Consider the following 24,870-nt stretch of genomic DNA (forward strand, 5'->3'; position numbering starts at 1 on the left):
ATTTTTTTCGAGCCCGTCTGTTGAACCCTCGCACATTCTTTCGTGTTTATGCGGGAAGATCGGTTACGACTTTTGGATGGCAATCGGTTCCGTGGACGTATTCAATGCGTGCGTGTCGATAATAGTAACAATTATTCTGCCAAAGGGTCTAACCCTCGCAAGTTAGCCGTTCCTAGATACATTTAAACTGTAGCGCGCCGATCATTTTATTACATTTTCTTCAACGTAGATCCACTTATTTGTTTCCATAGAAATTATCATAACGAATTGGATACTGGATCGAATTGCGACGAATTATTTCTGTGTTCTAAAGTTCGCTTAACCTCAAAGTTACACATATACTTATCCAAGTTTTTAATCTAATTTCATTTTTTAGCAACAATGTAGCACAAGTGTCTTGCTCTGTTACTTCCCAATCGTAATCGCGAACATTATGCATCGCAATTTTCAATTTAAACTGCATATACCAAAGAAAATTCGACTTTTATTTTAAATCATGAATTCGTCAAACGTCTCGAGATCGATATTTGTTGCTTTCGAATAATATTAACTTTTTATACCTGCATAGAGAAATTCGAATTGCGCAAGGTTATTAAAATAAATAAAATGTACTTGTCTTGTAAACTACCTTAGCGAATCCATGTATAAATTTAGAATCTATTAACATACTGGCTGACAATATTGCAACGTCTGAGCATAAGAACACGAGTGAATACGTGACCGATCATCAATGTGCTAAGATAGCGAATGAAGTAGTGCGAGGGGAAGAGAAAGAAGGCCTTGAAGAGCAGAAGTAAGCAAATAGCGAAAATTGTTGAATCTTTATAACGGAGCTCGGGTCGCAACAAAGTAGCGTGGCCAAGAATAGGGTTGGCGAATCGCGATCTGATTGCTTCGCAAGCACGGTTCTCGGAAAAGCCTTGTTACTGGCTGCGAGATGACCCGCGGGCGTGTCGGTCGCGATCACAGCGATCGCCAACTCTCTTATTGATCATCGCACACGTCGCATTAAACGTTCCCATTCGACCGCTGGTTCCGCGGGCCTCCGCCCCGCTGCCTCCGTTCACGGTTCATTTGAATACTTTCCCTGCTTTCTTTCGCGATTCCAGCCGCATTACGCCACCGACGTTCGAGATTCTTGCGTTTCCGATTCTCCGCATTGTTTCCTGATTATCGAGGAGAACCGTCGCGCGTTACTCGACTTCGTACTATCCTCTCTCTTTCTCTATCACAATTACATTCAATCGGGCGGCTCGTTATCACGCGACACGCGATAATAAACGATGTTCTACGCCGTGTCGTTTACAGTATCAATACGACCCAGTCATCAATCTGTATCGCGTCCGTTCAGTCGACGGTTCAGCTTCGTGAGGGCTCCGAAGCAGATTGTCGGAGGCGGCTATGCAAAATTCACGTTCGCTCGTTTCCGGAACGTAACAAAAATCGAAACGTCCGCCGGCGAGTTATCCGTGGCATTCGTGCGTCGCGATTCGACGTCGGGTTCTTTCCTGTACGACTATGAAAAATTCATGCTTCCTCGGGCTCTTCACCAGGGGAGCCGCCTTCGCGTTCGAAAGACAGGGAAGGGGGCGAGGAGGCGAAGGAGACTACTGGTAATCACCGAGAGAGAAGGCTCTCGTCCATCTTCGTTCCCGACACTCTCATTTTCTTCCAGCTCGCTATCTCTCGGTACACTGAAACATAGGATTTATTATCTGTTACGTCGCTGCAGCGTCTTTTTGAGGCAGGTTAGGGTGCTTAAGCCGGCATTAGGCCTCACGGAGGTGTTGCCCCCCGGGGCGTTCACGGTTTCACGTTCCACGTCGGTGAAATCGGTTGACGGTGCCGCCGCTGCCACCGACCGCTGCCATCGCAATCGCAATCGCAATCGCGCTCGCGCTCGCGAACACCAACCTGGATCAACCTGCGAGCAGCCGCGCCGGTAAATCACTAATTGAGCATTAACCGTTCGCAACGCGTTCACGGTTCGGTACGTTTTATTGCGTCCCGTTCGCGCGGAACCCCGAACGACTCTCGCGCTCCCGTTCGCAAACGTGGAATCACGATCGTGACGACGACGGCGTTAGGAGAGAGAAATCGGCGGGAAAGGGCGGACGGACGCGGCTGATATCGCTTCAAGGTTGAATGGACGTTTTAAACGACCTACATGTGGGCCAGTGGGTCAAGTCGACATTAGCGAGGACGCGAAGTAGATCGCGCGTGTCGAAATTGGCCGCGCGCGAGTCGCGCTGTTCTCCGGCACGGTCGCGGCGCGCCTGTGTTTGGACTGGCAATTAAAAGCCCGATAACAAACCCGGTAGATTTCGAGGTCCCCGATATCGATAGATAAACAAGCCTGACACAGCCGCAGACGTCGCGATTAGATTCCCGTTGCATCGATCTTCATCGCTCCAAAATCGTTCCTCCGCGAGCAAGCGCCCGATGCGGCGTTCCCATGGCGGGGATCGACCACGAAAATTCCGGCATTTTTGCTCGTACCGAGACACGCGATACTATTTTATTGTTGTTCCTGCATGTACGAATGAAACCACGCAACTCGTTGTCTGGCCATAGTGTCTCGCTCGCAGCTTTCCCTTTTACGGGCTGATCAAAGACAGAATCTACTTGGCCGGGACTTTCTTCCTACACCGTTGAGTAATGACTGTTGCCGGAGCATGTCTGCAACGTCGAAACTACGCGCGAACACAGCGGAATCGTTAATTGCGATCGTTCGTCGTTAATTCGTACGGCAAGCGGATCCGGTCGCGGCGGGTTTGACGATTTTGCGGGTCGAACGCAGAGTTCTCCGGAACTGATTTTTCTGCCTGATCTCGAAAAAGATAAAGATCGATGGCCTGAGGTGCAGTAGTCCGCTGTTGGTAGAATCGCGAGGCGGCAGGATAATCCCAATAGACGATTCCGTCCACCTGAACGCTGAGATTTATGCGTCTAATATGACCGGTATTAATTCAGAAATCCGGAGGGTATTACCATCCACGAAACTACGCGATTCATAAATCCCGAGATTTATGCGCGCAACACTCTAAGCACTGGAGATATAAACGCTCGCTTGGCCGTGGTGTACGCGGGTTAAATTAACCTTGAAGTGATTCAATTGCTCGAATAAAATTGTAAATCTTTCGCTACTCGCTTTCAACCCGATCTGCCCGCTTCGGGAACGAATCGCGTTCCGCGGATTGTTCGGCCACAGGATCCCGGGTAAACGACTCGAACTCGTTACCTGGAACTCCTTTAGGTAGGAAGTTCAATTTTGCGTGGGAACGTCAGCCCCCGAAGTCGCGTTTTTCTTAATTTACACCGCAATTTTACTAGGTACACTGAACCGATCTAACACGCGCGTCGAATTACCTCTTCAAACTTTTTAGAAATCACCTTATACACAGTGTTACACGAGCCAGTCGCTCGCTCGCGCTTGCATCACAAACATTCGCATAAGCACAATTAGCTTCTGTCCTCGAAACCATCTTCAACGAAATGAGCGATTACATAAAGAAATTCCATACCGAAGAAACAAAAATGTGGCCAAACGGAAAACCGCAGCAGCGTTGAGCGCGCGTGTAAACAAAAATTGCTGAGCAAACAACTAATAAATTACAGTGATAAATAAGAGAACGAAGGCATCGATCGTTTAAACGACGAGATGCCACACGTTGAGGGAGACTAGCAGGTGAAAATTCGACTGCGACCGAGGTCGGGTCTGGGTGTTCGACCGGAGAAAAGCAGGCGAAAAAAAAAAAGTAGAGAAGAGTAACAATTTGCAATTCTACTGTGACACATCGGTGGCGAAGATCTTTTAGTCGAGGAGGAGACGGAGGTCGTCGCTAGAGGAGGAGGTGGCGGAGAAAGAGAAAGAGGAGGTGGAGGAGGCACACGGGTTCGCTTTTGCCTGAGCGTACCCGTTCGTTCACCCTAGCGGGGGCACCAACCTGGCTTTACTTCAGTTACACGCCGAGAGAGCCGGCGCTGTATATAGGTATATAATACATTCTCGCGTGTACTTACACCTAGTATAGGTAGGTATACGGAGTGTACAGAGAGTGTCCCGGTCGAGCATGATGCGGTTCCACGGCCCTTTACGAGCGAGGCGGGGTACCGACTTGCCCCGTTCTCCAAAGAGAAAGATCGAGACGCCAAGAGAGAAAGGGACATCCCAGATGAGGTGGAGCGAGCCGCGGGGAGAGGAGAGGGCACCGAGCCCTTGTGTTCGATCGCTTTCGACGAGGAACGGATCGTACTTTGAAGGAAATTTTATAGACCGATATCGGCGCCGCGATATCGACGACCACAGTTAAATATCCTCCGAGGAATTTTTCGCGAGACCGCGAACGACCATCCCGATCAACGCGAGCCTCTGTCCCTTGCTGCCGACGAGGCTCTTCCTTGGACTAGCAGCTGCTACCAACAGCGACTCCCATTAATATTTGGCCACCGTTCCGTATATCTACTACTACCGCGAACGCTAAGGCTATTACAGTGTAACTCGCTGATTGTCGCAAATCGTCTCCTCTTTCCTTTTCCCTGGTTTGTTTCTCGCAATTTCTACGACCTCCTCAGAATTTGCATTGCTCCGCTTGTTCGTTTGATCGCGCTGCCGCGGCGGGGTCCTTGACCGAACGCGCGGCAATTCGAAAACGCTGACAATTCATAATAACGGCGCTAGGCTGGCTCTTACTCGCGATAGGATTGCTTGGCTAGCTGAATTTATCGACACTCATGGAACGTTGTGTGCAGAAAGTCCAATACATATCTTTATTGGCTCTTTATATAACCTTAACTATCTAGCGGTATATAAATAAATAATATTAAACTTAGATTTTACTGGTAACTCTTTACAGACGTTTATGCATATCATATAATACTTGAATCGCGTCGAATAAAATTTCTAGAGGGCCGTAAATGAGAATGGCCCGTAAATATGGATTAAGAGTAGCGGCCGGTATGATTGCTGACCATTCTGATGGACACTGGCTCGGACACGGTATCCATTGGGCTAGATCTCTGCTGCTGATGCGAGTAGCTCACTTCCATATCAATTTCATCCAATTCCTCTTCCTCCTCTTCGTGTGTATCCGATTCCTCTTCTTCCCCTTCCTCGCCCTCCACCTCTTCTTCCTCTTCCTCTTCCTCCTCTTCCAAGGACCCTCTCATCTGTTAATAATTGTATCAATTAAAATAAACTTTGATTCTTTCGGTCGTTTTTCAACTATACGGAACCAATAAACGGGACTTCATTTGTTCTGGACCTTGTAGCTTTCATAAGAAAATTCTTGGCTCAGTATTCGCAGATGATCACCGAGCCAACAGTCGATAACGAAGCAACAAAGAAATTTATGATACCCACATATGATAAAAAGTTCAACTCATTTTTGTCGAACGTTTTGTCATCATTCCGTCGATGTCTTCATTGTAAGATTGCATATTTATTTGTGGGATGCAATCGTTGAATATTACAAAGTAAATGCAGCAATTGTAAACTAAATGTAGATAAACAAAAGTAAGGTTAACTTACGTCGCTCAGAGTCTTGCCAATCGGGATGTGATCGTAGCATTGTATCCGAACGCGATCTCTCTAGAAAGAAAAAGGTATTTGTTTTTAGAAGATTAATAATTTAATTTTATTAATTTAAAGCCTGTCAAAAGAAGATTGTGACACTTACCCGTGCCTGATGCTCGGCTTCAAGCGCAGCCACCTCACTTTCATCGTCACACGGTCTGTCGGCATTGAACCATAACGGATCCGTGGCCCTGGGCTGCAAATTTGGCCATAATGGCATAATTGACATCTTGAAACTGATTATTACGCACAGTATTTCACAAAATTTGAGGAGCAACCGATGCACCCACTCGCCAGATTATGAAAAGTACACAAACGGTTTGCGCGTGCGCACGCATATGCACGTTTACGTCGGCGCGTAACAATTTGAATTCAAACGCAGTTTGTAACGAAACAGAGAAAACCTTATTTTCGTCATGGTTATTAAATACAGGCATTAAATGTACAACTTTAGATTTCTATGCTACTTATGCATTATAAATTAATTATCAAGATTTTCTTACGTATACTTATATAACAAAACAAAAGAATATGGAATGGTTGAATTTTTGTAATTTTTTCAATTCAATCAATTGGCGTAAGCAATACATGAATCGTGAATCCTTTAACCGTAAATATTCAGCTGCTAGCTTAATAATCACGTTTGTTTGTTCTACAAATACAGATGCTTCCTTGACTGTTACGAAAAAATATTGAACATAGATTACGGTTGTTCGAACACACAACGCCATCTGTCGAAATATTATGAGATTCGCCTACCACCGCTCTAATGTCACGTGTTTACTCGCCGTAAACCCAGTCTTCGTTATTTTACATATCCGCGGCGATGGAGGAAACCGAGAAAGACTCGTGCAGTTTATTAATGGATCTCTGAGAGGTTGCTTGGTCCGTTCGCGCAGAGGAATCTCTGTGAAAACGTCCGTTTTAATTGCTCATTATCTCACCCGATTAATCTTACTCGAATAGTATCGAAGGCGTGACATAACCTCGACGCTTCAAAAAAGGTAAGTGTGTTCGCCTGTCATCCTTTAGTTATCAAATATAAATAATTCAACGCGAGATGACCGTGGATCAACGAGATTCTATTTAAACGCTTCATTCAGCAGTTTCCATTGCCGCGTATTCCCCCGCTACGATTCTTGTCATACAAATTAAACCCAAAGTCAAACCGAACGACCTAGATTGACAGCTGCGTTCGCATTACTAAAATGCAGCAACCGACTCCTATATAATCGAACTTTCGCCTATGCGGAATGCGATCGTAACGAGTCGTTTCTCACGTCGTAATTAACGCGATGTCATTTTTTATTGCATTCATCGTCAAAGTCGATGGTACAATACTGGTATCTTACTCTCTTGTGGCAAGATAGAGGTCGATCCCCCTTTTTTACAAATATATATCCGACATATGTTACGTGCAATGCAACGCGATAGTTAAGTCAGATAATAAGTGAATGTAATTGATAATAAGCGAAGCGAAACTCTATATCCGCGAAATCATGCGGAATCAAATTCACGGACGTGCTTAAATTCTACGATTACATTACTAGAATGCTGTGTATACATTTTATTTTGCAGGGATAGCATATCAGTTCCGACTGATTCATACAGTTTCCGTTTCGGTTTATGAATATAAGATTCGGCAGGAAATCTTGATATCGATGTACCGCGCGTTAATTACAAGCAATTAAATATCATCAACTCAATTGAAACCAATATCGGCCGTTCTTACTCGATCGCTTATCCATTACCTAACGACATACCCCTACCTCGTTCACTGCCCCTAGCATGTCCGAAGCAATATAATTTCTTGATTAAATTGTTCACTATGTCGCTGAGAATTTCCATTGTCTTTATTTTAACGTGTGAACGTACTTTCGCACGTTTCGCGAGAATTAATCGATAATCGGAGCATCCTCTTCCATGAAAGCCATAATACGTATACCCCGTGCAAGGAATCTTGGTATTCCAATATAAGAATTCCTGACGGATTGGTACGGCTGTTTATTGGTAATTTTTTTCCTTTAAATCCATCGTTCATTCGAAATGCTTTAATGAATCGATTACTGTTCCAATCGAAACACAACCGAATTTCGGTTATCGGAAAAATTGGTTGTCAGTGCGCTGATTAGTCCAGCATTCGATTATGAGAATATCGATCAACAGGTTGATCGATTATTGGAAAATAAATAAAATACTACGGCGAATAAAACGAAACATTAACGATATCGTTTAAGAGTTTAAGTCTAGCATGCTCAGAACAAATGCAGAAGCACTCTATATTAACCGCCAGGACAGATTTCCTGTTTTCCAACGGTGTCCCCTGTCCATATCATCAAGCCTAATCGTGTGCGGTTAACGCGGCAAAATTATTAACCACGGACTAACAACGATGACGCGCCATCTTACACCTGGATTTAACCTTTATTCGTTCCGCTATGTTACGCGCGCGTCTGATTTCCAGAATTCGATCGATGCCATACCTGTTTCGTCGGGTATACAATTTCCGTGTTTTGTTCTCGTTACCGTTCGAACGGACAATGACGTTTATACGCTATGCTCAAGGATATTGAACAGTGAAGCACAATTTATAGATACATACTAAATGCGCTTTCTAAATAAGCGGGTGACGATGGTTTATGTCGTTATTCGTTTAAATATCAGTGATGATAAAATTAAAACAAATTGGTCGGACATTACGTTGTGCACGGTCGTTATCGAATCTGTTGTAAACGGATAAAACGATAATGTCGGTAATAAGTGAATTCGTGACCGATGAAACTCGTGTAAAACATGTTCCAAGAAATAAACTCGCGATAAACGGTAGCTCATGAAACGCACAGTAGGTTCGAAAATTCCGCTCAATATGCCTTGGCTTTGTCAATATTATCCATTATCATTTTTTATCTGAAATGCAAGCAAATAACCACAAAATGTCCCGCAAGCAATCCTCGATAAGGAACTATTTCATATCCGATGGAGCGTTCGTCACGCGGTTTCACAGGTCACAAACTGGCGTTTTTAAAAACACAATACCTCTCGTGTTACGTTTCTTTCGCAAAGGAGTAGAATTCTGTCGGAGCATCGCATTTCAGATCGACATTCTTCGTGCTTACAGTTCCCTGCTTGATTGCAATGATATTCTTTAATACGCCTATTTATGACGCATAGCTTTGGATTGGCTATAAACGAGAATTATTTGATCGGTGTCGAACGGAAGTATCGTCAGTAAGAGGATTGAAAAACTTCCGTGGAACGAATCCCGGCGAGATTTAACAAGATGAACCATTTCGTGCGAAATGGTTGCAGCGGACGATCTTGAAGAAGCGATCATCCTAGTTGCTCAGGAGTGTACGCATTGTGCTGTCGATGAAAAGAAACGTTAGAACTCGCGTCCATCTGATAGTAAAACTCGCAAGAGTTGCCCCGTAGACTCGAGGCACGAATTGCTCTGGAAACGCATTAGAATCATTCTCACAATACGAAACGTGCTCGTGTAATGAAAGTAGTTCTGCGGGAGTCGCGTTGTAATCACGTTATATCGTCGCAATAAAGAAATTATATGAAAGAGTAAAACGACTCGAAGCTGTTCTCAAACTGGATACACAATCTTCGAGTATTGCCGAGATATTGTTATTCCCGCTCGCGTGAGAAACTCTCGCGTCGAACGGACACGCGGCTTACGGAATCTCGCCACGTTGTTGGTCCGCTGAATCTATCCTCCGAAGAAATCCGCTTTAGAAAGTGCTCCGACTCGTGTCGCTTTTTCATGCCGCTCTCTTTCGTACTCTTTTGGTCTCTTTCGTACCATCTCTTTGTTCTGCTAGCCAGCCCAAGCAACAGTCATGAACTCGTTTCTTTTGGTACTTCTGTTCCAAACTCGTTCATGGCTAGCCTGGCAGACTGCCGAAGGGAAACGGATCGCTTCACGAAAACCGCTGCGTTAATTAAGAATGAGAAAGTACCGATGCGGCAGATAGACTCCTGCTAGATCCCGTTCGATCACGGTAGATTGGCGCGTCCGGTGCGATCGCGCGGGACTGTTTTTCAAGCGGTATTAACGCCAGTGTATCCGCTCGCATGCTAATGTCCAGTTGACAGTACAATCTTTTGTTAATAGCTCGTCGATTATACGGAAACATTGGCGTTCCGCATCCCGATTGCATCGCTCACACGTGATCAATATTCAAGATCCACGCAACAGGTGGTCACGGGTATCCACAACTCGCGTGTTTCGCTGGAAACGCGCGCGGAGATTTTTCGACAGATCTGTGATTGAAACTTTTTTCTGAAATTATTCTTCTTCTAGCGCTTGGATTTTCTTAAAGCCGCTTTAGTTTGCTCTATTTTATTGCCTCACTATTTCACGTTTTTTCTACTCCGATTACGTTATATGTACATTGTTCAAGGTCTGCACACTTCTTGTTCATACTTGTGATTTGGAAGTGTCTTTTCAACGTGGCAAGGTTGTCGAAGAACTCCTTCTACAATAGGTTCCCGTTACCGAAAGCGTTTAAAAAGTCGCTTCTCCGTTACTGATCCGACATGGTAGTTTTTTCTCATATCCGGATCGTGGTTCGATACCTTTCCTACGGTCGTTAGTAACATTCGTAGAACAATCGATTTTGTATACTGTTTCGTCCTTCGAGAAAATTACATATTGTAGCAATTAACGGCGGAAGAAGAATAATTTAAAAATCCGCCGCGATAATTCTCAATAACAAAATACGGGGAAACGCGATAGTCCACCAACGACGGCCGTACGCGCGTCCGAACACTGTGCACTGTAGCTGCCCAGAAAGTTACCTGCCATTGTTTTTAACCGTCCGAGAATTATTATCCTCTGCAAGTAATTATCAAGCGATTACCGTTAATCTTGTTGTCTCAAGATACTGAATCTTTTTATTCGTTTATGAGTGATTAAAATCGATCGAGCATCTGAAGTAAGACCGCGATTGTTCAGTTCTCGACATTATTACGTCGTTTTATAGCTTCAAAATAAAAATTTCGTTGCACGCGCGGGAGAATTAATGACCGTGCCGCATATGGAAGAAGTTGAACAATTTCCAAAACGATAATTTATAAATCAAATACAATCGCTCGATAGTTTTCAACGTGGGAAACCAATTCATCTATTTCGCTGTTCTATCATGTTATTTTTTTTTTTTATAGATGTCCCACGATCATGTGCATATGATGAATGCATCGACACTGCATGCAGCTCACGATGCACACGCCCACGGGGGGATGCATGACCATAGTTCCATGGCTCATGATTCCATAAACAGTGCAGAAACGTGTGTCAGCCCGGGGATGCATATGGTACGTATGTTTGGTAAACGATCAAGTCGAGTAACAAGTGATAAAGTTCGATAGAATTAATGTATAAACAAGGACGCAAGGAATTCAGCGGTAGTCGTGATTACAGATGACATTCCACGGGGGATACTGTGAGAACGTGTTGTTTCAATCGTGGAAGATCTCGTCGGTCGGCGGTCTCGTAGGATCCATGATCGGTATCATGATCATGGCTGCGCTCTACGAGGGGCTCAAGTATTATCGGGAATACCTATTTTGGAAAACTTATAATGCCCTCCAGTATAGGCGTGTCACAATGCCAGTAGAGAAGAATGTCGTGGCAGAGGATGATCGCGTCGTACAGTAAGTGTCACTACATTGATTTTCGATCCTCAACAGATCCTCGATTTTCTTTGATTCGATACGATTCCATAACAGAGTTGCTTTATTCATTGTTCAACTTGATTTTATTTTTTAGTACGGTTGGAGAAGTAATTCATAAACAGCCGTAAGTAGATGAACATAATTGCATTGGTTTTTAATCATTCTTTTTTATGAATAATACAGCTTGTTTGTGAAACTGTACTCTATAAGAGTCTACAGATCAATGGCTGTAATTCTCGCATGCACTCTATTCATATTTGTGAATCACACATTTCAATCTTTTTTCTTTGGCGTACGCATATGTATACTTTGCTTCACTTTACTTTGGCAACTCTTCCTCCTTCTGTTCGGATCGTTAGTGCATGATGTAACAACCGTACACGTATGTACGATGCATATTATCTCGTCAGATCGACGTAAACTTGAAATTAATCTGTTTGGTGTATATTTGTGCAGGCCCACGATGTTGTCATGGATGCATACATTTCAAACGCTCTTACACATAGTGCAAATCGTCCTGTCATATTTCCTCATGCTGATCTTCATGACCTACAATGTCTGGTTGGGCTTTGCCGTAGTGTTCGGTGCAGCGATCGGTTACTTCTTGTTCGGATGGAAAAAATCTGTTATCGTAGACGTTACAGAACATTGTCATTAGCTGTTTCTATAGATGCAATTATAATATTGCATCCTTACGTCGAGGATGTACATATCTGTACATTATAGTAAAGTTCTTACTATGCAGGGAATTTTAGACAAAAGGAACGAATTACGTGCAGCATACATGTATAGAAAGTATCATAGCTCCAAATTCAGGATGTTCACAGAAACGTATGGAGGAGAAGTTTTTAGTTTAAGTTTATTCTTATGCATAGTTGTTGTCATGCATACAGAATGCGATTTCAGTTGTTCATTAGAAAAAGGTAGCACGGTCTAATGGTTATCGAATAAAAGATCTCTATAAAAGGCAAATTTGTATACAAAAATACTGGAAGATTGATCTTTGATATGGACGAATATAACACACTTGATTTGAAAATATCGTTAAAAAATTTCAACGAGAAAAGTACCATAATATACGCGCACACTTTTCTCCAAACTTTTATATTCTTAATTCTACATTTTTATTGTAATACATTTTATATAAGCTTATCGTTCGAACGATGATAACGTTTGAAAAAAAGTGTGCACTGGTGTCTTGAATATTGTATACATCGTAGTGTATCGATATTACAATAAAACAACTGTATTGTTAAAAATTAATTTAGAAATCATAGTTATTTGTACGATATAATATAAATACAGTTTTATTTGTGTAATTAGAAATTTAAGTAAGGTATCAAAAGACACTTTTACTAATATATTTTGTCAATTTTAAACAAGCCCAGAATATATTTATTTTTTTCCTTGCAAAACGGATTCTCCGAATTATAAAATTTATAAAGTATAAACACACATTTAAGTCACACCATTAAGTTCATGGAATAAATAAAATGTACTATAATAAATGCAACATATACTGTACAAAGGTGATCTTTGTAAAATTGTTAATGATGGTCGCAATTGATGGTGTAAAACGTATTTAGTTAGTACAGAACTGATCCTACATGTTAAAGCGTCGGTGAGTCGTTCTCACTTTGATATGATATTAAATTTTATATATATACATATGTATATATATGTATATATACATATATATATTCGCATCTGATCCAACACGTTCTCAATACGATACTAGAAATTTATATATCCCACATGTAGCTATACAAAAAGCACCAGCATGCACGTCACATACAAAATTAATGCGAGCATTGTCACTGGAAACAATTTTTCAATTACAATGACGTTACATACTCTTTATTCTCGGTATGTAAAGCATCACTAAAGTTTTAAGTAGCTTTTAAACAAGTTACATTGCTTTAGAAATGCGTTCCATACTTATTTAGGATTGTACAAAAAGCTTTCTCTGTTTTATAACATTATTAATTTCGTAGGAAAATCTTTAAACACCAACTGCAGAACATTCCAAGAGCAGCAGAGTAGGTTTTATTGAATTTCGACATCACACATATACATGCATGTGTGTATATATATGTATATACATATCTATTACACCACTGCCCTTAGTTTGTACTGCAAGGATAAGGCAAATTTAGATTACAAAGCTAAATTACAATTTATATCTATTTCTTATTTATAAAGCAGTTAATGGTAATGATTATTACTAATATTATTTTATCACAAGCCAATGGTGTACGAAACACTTAAAATACTGTCTGTAGCTCATGAGCTGCATAAAGCGTGATACGAGTAGGACGTTCAATTTGACCTTACACTTTAAAGTTGTATTCTGGAAAGATCAATCATAAAACATTATCCTCCCGCAACTTGAATTCGAGTATGTCGATAGAACTGAAAAAAACTCCTCCAAATAGAACTAGGCAAGTCCAGTTCGTAAAAATATTATGTGAACATTACGTTCATTGGCAACGTAAAAATTGCTAATAATGGTAATAGTAATAATAATACGGATAATTAAACACAACAAAAAAACATATACGAATGCAAATTGGCAGAAAATTGTTTATAGAATGAAAATTCACCTTATTGCGAAGAAAGTATTGCAGACAGGCAAGATATCTCTTCAAATTACTTTGTTAGACCTAGAAAAAGATGCGTGTTACGTGCAGAATTTTCACTGCAATGATAATACTAAACATTACCTTCAATAAAACGAATAGGTAACCATAAATGAAAGTTTCGATTTGTATAATAATGTTGCCAATGGTTTCCTCTAATTTAAGAAACTGCTGTACCATTCAAAAACAAATTTTGTTGCAGGTCAAAGAGAAAATAATAAAATTCTTATACTTATGCAATATAATGTCCTTACATGTCCTAGATACAGTAACCATCTGCAAGAGTTGACTGAATATGCAATATACTGTGTTCTTTACAAGTGCAAACAGATGTGTGTCCGTTCCAAGAACGCTGGTTCGCATTACAAAATTTCTTTGCAGAGTTTACTTTTTTATCACTCGTTTCAATTATCTGATCGAAATTATTATACTTAAAAAATGAGATTTCATGCATTACGTTGTGTAAATAAAAGAAAAAATCTTTCATATCTGTAACCTACTCAGCACCAGATACTGGCATACAACAACTCGAACGATGAGGAGATTGTTGTTTCGAAAGATCGACTGTATCTTCAACTAACGGACGCTCTAGTCTAGCTTCTAATTGCGCCCAAGCAGCAACGGCCGCACCAAATGCTGTCTCAACATTTGTCGCATCTTTTGCAGATGTTTCTACTAATGGGGGGTCTCCATTTTGCGCACACCAAGCTCGAGCTTCTTCTGTGGAAACTTGTTTTTCTGAGTCTGGTACATCCACCTGCAAAAATAATTACATCCAGTATCAGAATGACTTGTCATTTTGTGTTTTCTCTAGGCAAAGTTGGACAATATTTTATAATATATTTAAGAATATTTTAAATTCATTAAAAGCCCAATTCTGTCTCTATGCTTCTACTTACTTTATTGCCAACAACTATAAATGGGAACGTTGATCCTTCTTGAACGTCTGCGTAATAAAGAAATTCAGATCTCCAAAGTGCTAAGTTTTTAAAGCTTGTTCTATCATCGACTGCATAAGTCAACAAACAGATGTCAGAGCCTCTGTAAAATGGGGTTCTGAGGGTTTTAAATCTTTCTTGTCCCGCTGTATCCCATATTTGAAGCGTATAAGCTTCTCCATTAATCTCAATGTCTTTGTTTAAGAATTCCACTCCAATAGTGTGAAAACTTTGTTCGTCGAAATGATTTGACACAAATCTGTTCATCAGACATGACTTGCCCACACCGCCGTCACCCAAAATCACTACCTTTAAAAGTGTTGATCTTTGAGAATTTCGATTTTGTAGATTTCCACCTCTTGGTGTGCCTGGTGTGGTAGAACTGTTTACTGACATTTTTAATTCGTTGTTTCTTTATTAAATGGTACACTTGAAAAGTACTATATGTATATATACTATATGTCTATACATATATATATATATAAATGTATATATATATGTATATTTAAAATAATGTCTCTCTCATATCAATATTCTTGATAGGAAACAATCGAATTGTTTGTTCGTCAATTGTGTTCGATTTCCTGTCAATGTAAGGATCAGCTGATTCTGATTCTAAATATGTTAATTCACTTTCTCCTTACACTATTCCCACTTTTTGACAGCAATTTAACACCAGTAACTTGCAAGTGTTGCGCTTTCCGTACACAATCAATAATCACAGCATTTAAAATATTTTACTACCTTGATCTTTAATCCTCGGCGAAGCATAACCTTCTCTTTTCATATCAGAGTTTGAGTGGCCATTTAAAAATAAAATTCGATTGATTTTTGCTAACGAAACCGTAATTTAAAACATCGCTGGTTATGGGTTTAACTCCTTTCGAATTAATTTAATTATTCCCGTGGAAACAGATACCTTTGCGATGATGCTCCTTGTTATCGAGTCACAATCATTGGAGAATAAAATTGCAATTTCTTGGAACTGATATGTGTCGTTCGTTTACTCAAAGGCATTTAGTGAACGCCAATAACGTAAACGATTCTTCAATGCTTTCAAGCAGCTAAAATCCGCTGCTGTCTCTGAACATTTTTGTTCTACGCAAAGCATTTGACAGTTTGCAGACGACGAAAGGAACGCCCATGTTGAATGTTGAACGCTCAAGGCAGAACATGGCTACCTGAAATTATAAATAATATCAATCCCGTGCATTCGAAGCAACATTAGTGTTCTACAACCAACTAATAATAACTTTTACAATAATAACACGGTACTGAATGTACTACTGCACTGAACAATGTAAATCGTAAATTACTCGACTTATTTAAATATGCGTGGAAATCTTTTTTTATGTAATCGTTTAGATTGTCAAGTTTTATCTGAAATATGGAAAGACTAATTTCTAAAGCTAAGAATTGAATAAAATAGATTTACTGTGGTAATAGTTCAATCGGACAAATTGAAAAATAAAATCTATTATAGTTTTTATTTTCGTATATTTTATTTACTTATGATTATCATAAATTCATAAACTTCGAATACATTGAATGGAATAGTGAAAAATATGTTTGGGCAAGTTATATTACACAATTATAATTATCTATTATTATTTAACTAATTCGAAATCAATTTGAATTGTTTCACGATCGACTACAAGATGGTGCTTCGGTATGAAAGTATGGCGGTAAAACTGAACTGTAAGAAAAAGAAGCCTTTCATTTTGTGTCTACTTTATGAACTCATATGTAATCGAAATATGGTAAGGTATATTACATGTAGTTTCGAATCGTGCGTATATTATTATACGCAAATCATTGGCAGAACGAGTACTTATTTAAACTTTAATTAATTTATTTGTACAGTAGTGGGTTCTACTCCTTTACACTTTTTGTGCTCCCTATTGGCGGTCGATAGCAATAAGTTTCGATTTTCAAATAATTATTAAGGCGTTAGTAAATAAGCTAACTCTGTCTTAATAAGATCCATAACGAATTCTGGTTTCGTTCTGATTCTCTTTCGAATCTCTAGTCACAGCAACCTTCACGTGGTGAGACTCGGGCAATCGAAGTAATTTTCGATTTCCAATCAGTTGTAGGTTGAAAGAAACTTCGATCGTTCTATAACTGATTGGAAAATTACATAGAGCTAATGGCTGTGAAGTAGTATTGATATGAAATGGATTTTTTAAATATTAAGTAGACGCAAAAATAGAGTGTCTCCGATAGCGCATAGAACGAGACTAGCTACAGCGTTCGTCAGTGTGACTTGCTCTACATGTAGTTGTGCTGATTTTATGCTCTCTTGCTTACTCGCTGTTTTCTTTCTTTTTCTTTGACTGTGAGGACAGCGCGGTCTCACTACTAAATTTCCAACTAATTAGAGCAAAGAAAATCTTTTATTTTAATTTTTGTTAACGCATCGAGCTGCGGTCTAGAGGTATGCACGAATAAAACCCATTATTGTATTATTTTACGGAGGTCGCCACCAGTCTCCGCTCGCCATACCACAAGAGATAACATGTTTCGAATCTATACCTTCCGATGTCGTATTCATATACCTCGTTTATGTTAGTGTGCCAAAAGAATTCTAATTTTTATTCTGAATAAATGTCAAAACCGAGTGAAAGGACGATTAATATCGTATTCTTTAGTTACTTCCATTTATCGGAATTTCATCGCATCGAAAGTCAAACACTGTGAGACCACGTATAAGATACCTATATAACTTCATCAACATCATTAGTTGACAGTCGAATCTCGGTAATTTGTATCTCTATAATTCAAAAACTACTGTGAATACAGTTTTCTAATTTTCTTTTGCTACGGTGTAAAAACTGGAAAAGAATCTCTTCCCTTTGGATTCAAGTTACTGAGATTTGTCTTAACGTTGTACAGAGTTACAGTAGAATTAAGCCATCAATTATTACGGAGTAATTAAGTTATGTCTTAATATCTTAACATTTGTACGATTTTCAGGTAAACTATTTTACAGGATATGGCAAATCCTCCTACAAATGTTGGCCAATCTTATTTTTGGAATTCGGGGGTCTCTCAACCACAAAACATGGGATATTATTCTGTGCCCCCACCGAATTTTCCACCTCCGAACTTTAGGCAACCACCACCTTCTTACAACATACCTGTTTCCAGTATGCCTGAGACTAAACCAGCTAATTTCATGCCATCTTATCAACCTGTAACACCATGTTATAGAAATGAAGGCTCAAATTCTTACTCCGATGTTTCTTATCAAAATCAAACACAGCCACAATGTAATGATCAAAACTATGGGTATCCTGGTTACTCTCAACCGGTTGCAAGTAACTTTAATTCAAACTGGGATGAAAGATGTACTTATCACAATAATACCACCAGCAAGTGGAATCCTAGTAGTAGTTATACATATGAATGGAACAAATCACAAGATAATACAAATTCTTGGTATGAAACAAATCAAGCACAGGAGGACAATAGAAAATCTGTGTACGATAAAAGTAATGAATCCTCTAAAAGTAGGCGATCCGAAAGTAAATTTAGAGATAAAGAATCTTCAAATAGTCATTCATCTAGCAGGAAACGTTCTAGAAGTCCGGAAAGTAGATCAAGATGTAGTAGATCGCCGTACAAGTCACGATACGATTCTCAGAGAGATAGACACTCAAAGTATCATAAAAATAGATCAAACTCTAGAGAACGGTCGCATAACGGAGATTCGTTTGATAGAAGATCGTCCTATAGAAGGAATTCCACGTACACGTCGCGTTCTCACAGATCATACTCGACTCACAGAAGCAGGAAACGTTCGAAATCGCAAGAATCTTATTCCTCCAGAGCTAGTAGTCCAAATAACAATACCTCTGCTAAAAAAGACCCAACTGAAAGAGAGTTACTTCTCGAAAAATATAGGTAACATCCACACTTGAAATGATTTTTATAGAAACATTTTTTGCTATTATATTATTTTATAGGCAGGATTATTGTGCGACCAGCAAAGATATGGAGAGAAAAATGGATGAATTGTCGGCGATGGGACCCGAAGGTATAATGGAAAACGCGAGAAAAGTATGGACGCGCACTGCACCAGCAGATTTGTATTATTCCAGAGATGAGAGCAATCCAAAGATAATGAGGGGTACATTAAAATTGCACGAATTATGCGAAGTGTTTAAGAAAATATTATTGGATAGAGCTACAACTGCAAGAGCTTTGCAGGTATATTTATTATTTATTAACGATGCTTGCAACATTCAAATTATTAATTATGGAGTTTTTAGCCTCCTTACGAACCACCGCCGAGAAAAACTAGAGCACGTCTATGCAGGCATAAATCAGAAGTTTGTAGCAGCTCCTCTTCAGATAGTGATAGTTCAATGGATGAAGATGATAGAACAATGGAAGAACTAATGGCAAAGAAACAACATCCGCAAAGATTACATCCGGAAATGTGGTTTAATGATCCAGGAGAAGTAACTATATTCCCTAAGCTTTATTGATTTTCAAACGCATATAAATTTTCCTAACAATTTAATATGTTTCAGATGAACGATGGACCCTTGTGTAGATGTAGTGCGAAGTCAAGAAGATCAGGAATTCGTCATGGCATTTATGCTGGAGAAGGGGCAATAAACAAGTGCAATTTAAATTCAACTAACGCGGATAGATTATATCATTATCGAATTACAATTAGTCCTCCAACAAATTTCCTTACTAAAACGCCAACAATTATTAAGCATGATGAACATGAATTTATATTCGAAGGATTCTCTATGCTCTCTCATTTTGCTCTTGTCAAATTGCCGACATGTAAAGTAATCAGATTTAATATAGAATACACGATTCTCTATATAGATGAGAAGTTGCCAGAAAATTTTACCATCCAAGAATTGGATTTTTTCCGTAAGACAAAGTTTATCATATCTTGTACTCGCAACTTTTTTACTTATATCTATTTAAAATATTACTTTCACTTCCAGAACACTATTTATTTAAGGAAATATTGGAGCTTGTCGATTTCGATTTACAAGCTGCGCAAGATAAGTCTGGCTGCGGACAGTTTCATTTTATGCCGAGATTTGTACGTGACTTAGCAGATAATGGACAGGAAATCCTGTCTATGAACGAGGTTTTAAATTATCTGATAAAAAGTAGTAAATTATTAATAGACCCAGAAGACTTACCTAGACTAGTGGAGATGCCACAATATAAGTGGCAAAATTTTGCGGACGAGGTGAAGGGTATGATAGTTACATATCCCGGGAAAAAACCGTGCAGCGTTCGCGTGGACCAATTGGATAGGAATCAAACAGATTCGTCACCCGGTGTGATAGCTTATCCGGAAATTGTTCATTTTGGAATCAGACCTCCACAGCTTAGCTATGCAGGAAATGCAGAGTATATATTTTGTCGTATAAAATTGTTTTTCTATTGGTTCAGGATGTTTCACTTGCACGCTTCTTATTTCAGTTACCAAAAAGCATGGAGGGACTATGTAAAATTTCGACACCTACTAGCCAACATGCCAAAGCCATCGTTTGAAGATAAGAGGAAACTAGAGGCGAAGGAGAATAAACTTCAAGAATTGAGAACGCAAAGTAAAATGAAGCGTGATGTTACCGTTGATGTTAGCTCTGAAGGATTTTACAGGACTGGGATAATGTGCGACATAGTACAACATGCCATGCTAATTCCTGTACTTGTTTGTCATTTGAGATTTCATAAATCCTTGGATAACTTAGAACGTACATTAGGATACGAATTTAAGAATAGATATCTTCTTCAATTAGCGTTGACTCATCCGAGTTACCGTGAAAACTTCGGCACGAATCCGGATCATGCTCGAAATTCTTTGACCAATTGTGGAATAAGGCAACCCGAGTATGGCGATCGACGGATTCATTACATGAACACACGTAAACGTGGTATCAATACATTAATCAATATAATGTCAAGATTCGGTGCGCGAACGGAAACGGAGTCTTCGATAGCGCATAATGAGAGACTGGAATTCTTGGGGGATGCGGTGGTTGAATTTCTAACATCGATCCATTTATTTCATATGTTCCCCGATTTGGAAGAAGGTGGCTTAGCAACCTACAGAGCAGCGATCGTACAAAATCAGCATCTCGCCGTATTAGCGAAAAAGCTAAACTTGGAGGAATACATGCTTTACGCTCACGGCAGTGATCTGTGTCACGATTTAGAATTAAGGCATGCTATGGCAAATTGTTTTGAAGCTTTAATGGGTTCACTATTCCTAGATGGAGGTATAGAAGTAGCTGATCGGGTATTTGGTGAAACACTGTTTAAGGATGAAGAAGATCTTATGAAAGTTTGGGTAAATTATCCTAAACATCCTCTGCAGGAACAGGAACCAACTGGCGATAGGCAATGGATACCGAGTTTTGAATTATTACAGGTGAACAAACATCGATGTACGACACTGAAGTTAGAAGTGCTTATCATTAATTAATATTTTGTTTTACACAGAAATTAACGAAATTCGAAGAATCTATTGGCATAGAATTTACTCACATTCGTCTTCTAGCAAGAGCATTTACTGATCGCAGTATAGGATACACAAACTTAACGTTGGGTTCTAATCAACGTTTAGAATTTCTAGGGGATACTGTGTTGCAGCTCATAGTTTCAGAATATTTGTACAAATATTTCCCAGAACATCATGAGGGTCACCTATCAGTAAGTAGCATGATTCGATTGTTTTCTTACCACGAACCGTAATACAATTTCTCCTCATTTTGCAGCTTCTACGCAGTTCCCTTGTAAATAATAAAACGCAAGCTGTTGTATGTGACGATTTAGGGATGACCCAATATGCGCTTTATGGAAATCCAAAAGCTGAATTAAAAACTAAAGACAGAGCTGACTTACTGGAAGCATTTTTAGGAGCTCTTTATGTTGATAAGGGTTTAGAATATTGTCACGTTTTCTGTGACGTATGTTTCTTCCCACGCTTGCAAGACTTTATCATGAATCAAGATTGGAATGATCCAAAGAGTAAATTACAACAGTGTTGTTTAACGTTAAGGACGATGGATGGTGGTGAACCTGATATTCCCGTGTACAAGTACGTTGCAAGAATGTTTAGAATTTAATTGCGATATCTGAAAATAATTACTGGTTTTTTGTTTTCAGAGTAATCGAGTGTAAAGGTCCCACAAATACCAGAGTATATACCGTAGCTGTATATTTTCAAGGAAAACGATTGGCGAAAGCTTCGGGCCATAGTATACAAGAAGCGGAAATGAACTCAGCCAAAGAAGCGCTAGAAAAATCACAAGGTATAGAAGCTAAATGGTACAAAAGCAAAGTTAGATTTGTAATTTCTAATTTATTATGATTTTTTTCCAGATCTATTCCCACAATTGGATCATCAAAAGCGTGTCATAGCTAAAAGTATGAAAATGCAACAGTGGCCGAATAAGCATAAATCTAGGGGCAGATCTATGAAACCTACAGATAAATACGATGATAATAATGAGTCGAATCACCGCTCTAAAAGAAGTCGCAGTGAAATATAATGGTACCATTAAAAATTAATTTATTGCAATCGAAGCTTTTAAGAACGTTTGTATCAAATGTATAATAATGTCTAATAACTTAGTGAAATAAATCTTGAAAATTTGTGCTAAAAATATTTTATTATATATTACAAATTTTACATTAAGTTCATGCCGATAATTGTTTCTGCGCTTCTACATGTTTAGTTTCAGATTTAGACTTTACCAATACGGGACTGTCTTGTTTCAACACCTTTTTATTCTTTACAAGAATTTTTCGACACATGCTCATGTTTTCCAAGATATTTTTCAAGTTCCAGTGTTTCATTAATAAGGCGTGGTCCAGAGTAAATAATCCATCCTGAATACAAAGAATCTGAGTACAGGTAGCTGTACTATGAAGCTGCATTCCAAGCTCGTGAATTAGAGTTTTCAAATACATCTCGTTTTCATTCATACAAACGATCTCTGTAAGATTGTACAATTAGGATAAACAAGTTATAAAATTTTATAGCAATTACTTGCCTAATGTAAATTCCGGAGGTGAAAAATCTACGCATCTAATCGTATATATCATTGGGATAGCTTTATTTTGTGGTCTTAAAAGACCTTTAACTGCCAAATCATATGCTGCTTGACTTTGTATATCTACTCCAGATAATCTGCAAACATATAGAAGAATATATATATTTTACACAGTTACAACTCGTTAATTTGTAAATGAAATGATGAAATCTTAGAAGATTTTTGAATATAGAATTTGGTACACACTCGAACATCTTTCTTTGATGAGAAGATTGCATTGAGCTGCATAGTTTGTCGATATGACCGCGTTTCACGTGTTTAAATGTAGATTTTTCTACTATTTTTCCAGTAGAGAAATAGTTGTTTGTTGCTCTGCCAAGCATTCCTTTAACTTTGTAATATCTTGTAACACTGGCATTTACTAGTTTGTGTACTATAATGCAACCACTGTTAATACCACAAACTGTAACTCCACAGGTATCTGTTCCTACTATTTTTGTACATGCCATCTTGAAGTCATTCTGCTGATAGCGAGGTCCTACTACTAATGGATTATCAGCGTAACTGTCGCGTACAACAACATTCATCGGACCATTTGTTGGACCTTCTATAACCACATGCTGATCTGGAGGTCTCACATACATATCATTTAAATCTAAAAATATATCAAAAATAAAAACATGTGAACACAAAATAACATTTACTTGCTAAGAAAGGTACTATTACCTTTACATAATTTCATTACGGTTGTATTTTTCATTTGAACAAATACACTGCCTGATTCTTTATAAAGAACAAACACCCCATTTAATCCTTTATACAATACACTTGCATCATTTACATATTTCTGTACAACTTTCTTAGTAATATTCATTTTGAAATATGCTTCTCTCTCTTGTTAAAGTCACTTAAGACGAATAACCTCACCAGCATAATACTCCAAAATGTATTCAATAGAAAGATATATTGATCCTTCAAGAAAAGTTAATTATACGAAGTTAAAATAATCAGACCCTCTCCCATCAATATATTTCAACATTTCGTTACTTTATTATTGTATAAGAAACATCTTTAAGAAATCTGTTTAGCAGTAAACATGATCGTGACATTGTAACATGTGCTGCTGTTCCCTACGAAATTTCGAAACTTACCTGAGAGGTGCGTGAAAACTAGGTAGCGCCACCATAAAATTCCGAAAGATAATCAACTCTATCGGTAGAAACGTTGAACAGTTTGAGTATTTTGCCACTGCACGGTTTGACTCTGTACGGACCTCTTTTAACTAAACTTCAATATTTCGCCGCAAGTGGTTTAACTTTCAAACAGGATATATCTAAGACGCTGAACACTATGAAAGGTTGTTAAAAAAGACAAACAGAACTTCAATAATTAGTAACGATCAGAGAACATGTTGGTATTATAACATCATTTTATTAGATTTAAATTGAAATCGGTTATAAATTATGGTGATGATTTTGAATACTAGGACTAGGACAAATGGTTCTCGCTGCTCTGCTCAGTATACTCAATTTCATATTGCGTATAGGTGATGTAGGGTAAACGCCATCGTTTGAAACCACTTTTTCTCTTTTTCTCACATTCTCTCTCTCTCTCTCTCTCTCTCTCTCTCTTGCACTCTCTCCCTCCCTTTCTCTCTATCCATTTTTCAATTATTCCGCCAAGGCTTTCTTTATTTCGCTCTCGCGAGCACACAACACTCCAGTCTGTTTCTTTCGATGACGTTGCGATATTTAACGAGGAGATTCGAGCAGTCCGCGCCTCTGCGGGACCACGATCTCGGCCATGGTTGTCTATGAAACAAGGAATTCCGTTCCCAGCGTACCCGAACCGCTCGAACTCGACGCTCCGTAGAAATCGGCTACAGACAAGAAACAAATGGACCGGTCCCGTGGACGACGGAGCCCGGCGCCGCATCCCGCCGCGACGTACACGCTCGCAAAAACCGAAAGGGACTATCGGCGGCTATTTGTCGG

At 39.2% G+C, this 24,870-nt stretch overlaps 5 protein-coding genes across 9 annotated transcripts; 2 read left to right on the plus strand and 3 right to left on the minus strand.

Moving 5' to 3' along the window:
- Positions 1 to 4,752: 4,752 nt before the first annotated feature.
- LOC144474172 (uncharacterized) lies at positions 4,753 to 5,880 on the minus strand. Its single transcript, XM_078188795.1, has 3 exons — positions 5,679 to 5,880; positions 5,531 to 5,590; positions 4,753 to 5,169 (listed from the first exon to the last, which is right to left on the minus strand). Exons 1-3 carry the CDS (start codon positions 5,802 to 5,804, stop codon positions 4,942 to 4,944), a joined length of 414 nt encoding a protein of 137 aa, XP_078044921.1. The 5' UTR covers positions 5,805 to 5,880; the 3' UTR covers positions 4,753 to 4,941.
- Positions 5,881 to 6,370: 490 nt separating this feature from the next.
- Ctr1a (Copper transporter 1A) lies at positions 6,371 to 12,296 on the plus strand. 3 transcript variants are annotated; one of them, XM_078188756.1, is made up of 5 exons: positions 6,372 to 6,579; positions 10,748 to 10,897; positions 11,004 to 11,236; positions 11,352 to 11,381; positions 11,714 to 12,296. In XM_078188756.1, exons 2-5 carry the CDS (start codon positions 10,748 to 10,750, stop codon positions 11,913 to 11,915), a joined length of 615 nt encoding a protein of 204 aa, XP_078044882.1. In that variant the 5' UTR covers positions 6,372 to 6,579; the 3' UTR covers positions 11,916 to 12,296. The 3 variants fall into 3 exon arrangements, with proteins under 3 accessions (XP_078044884.1, XP_078044882.1, XP_078044883.1); XM_078188757.1 differs by lacking the exon at positions 6,372 to 6,579 and adding an exon at positions 10,318 to 10,424; XM_078188758.1 differs by lacking the exon at positions 11,352 to 11,381 and having other exon boundaries at positions 6,371 to 6,579.
- A 143-nt stretch (positions 12,297 to 12,439) lies between these two features.
- Rab9 (RAS oncogene family member Rab9) lies at positions 12,440 to 16,157 on the minus strand. 3 transcript variants are annotated; one of them, XR_013494703.1, is made up of 4 exons: positions 16,088 to 16,154; positions 14,796 to 16,015; positions 14,151 to 14,653; positions 12,440 to 13,920 (listed from the first exon to the last, which is right to left on the minus strand). XR_013494703.1 is itself a non-coding variant. In XM_078188753.1 (4 exons), the coding sequence occupies exons 2-4, from the start codon at positions 15,228 to 15,230 to the stop codon at positions 13,902 to 13,904; spliced, it is 711 nt and encodes a 236-aa protein (XP_078044879.1). In that variant the 5' UTR covers positions 15,231 to 16,015; positions 16,088 to 16,157; the 3' UTR covers positions 12,440 to 13,901. The 3 variants fall into 3 exon arrangements, 2 of the variants coding, with proteins under 2 accessions (XP_078044879.1, XP_078044881.1); XM_078188753.1 differs by having other exon boundaries at positions 14,397 to 14,653; positions 16,088 to 16,157; XM_078188755.1 differs by having other exon boundaries at positions 12,440 to 14,308; positions 14,397 to 14,653; positions 16,088 to 16,155.
- Positions 16,158 to 17,280: 1,123 nt separating this feature from the next.
- On the plus strand, positions 17,281 to 22,531 carry Drosha (ribonuclease 3 drosha). The gene is made up of 11 exons (XM_078188863.1): positions 17,281 to 17,530; positions 17,811 to 18,740; positions 18,803 to 19,046; positions 19,109 to 19,300; positions 19,373 to 19,730; positions 19,808 to 20,225; positions 20,298 to 21,249; positions 21,321 to 21,530; positions 21,596 to 21,918; positions 21,987 to 22,132; positions 22,203 to 22,531. Exons 2-11 carry the CDS (start codon positions 17,830 to 17,832, stop codon positions 22,370 to 22,372), a joined length of 3,924 nt encoding a protein of 1,307 aa, XP_078044989.1. The 5' UTR covers positions 17,281 to 17,530; positions 17,811 to 17,829; the 3' UTR covers positions 22,373 to 22,531.
- Positions 22,484 to 24,010, minus strand: LOC144474209 (pseudouridylate synthase TRUB2, mitochondrial). The gene is made up of 4 exons (XM_078188866.1): positions 23,603 to 24,010; positions 23,123 to 23,531; positions 22,877 to 23,013; positions 22,484 to 22,819 (listed from the first exon to the last, which is right to left on the minus strand). Exons 1-4 carry the CDS (start codon positions 23,748 to 23,750, stop codon positions 22,521 to 22,523), a joined length of 993 nt encoding a protein of 330 aa, XP_078044992.1. The 5' UTR covers positions 23,751 to 24,010; the 3' UTR covers positions 22,484 to 22,520.
- Positions 24,011 to 24,870: the final 860 nt, after the last annotated feature.

Source organism: Augochlora pura, chromosome 8 (assembly GCF_028453695.1).
Source record: "Augochlora pura isolate Apur16 chromosome 8, APUR_v2.2.1, whole genome shotgun sequence".
Taxonomy (NCBI): Eukaryota; Metazoa; Arthropoda; class Insecta; order Hymenoptera; family Halictidae; genus Augochlora; species Augochlora pura.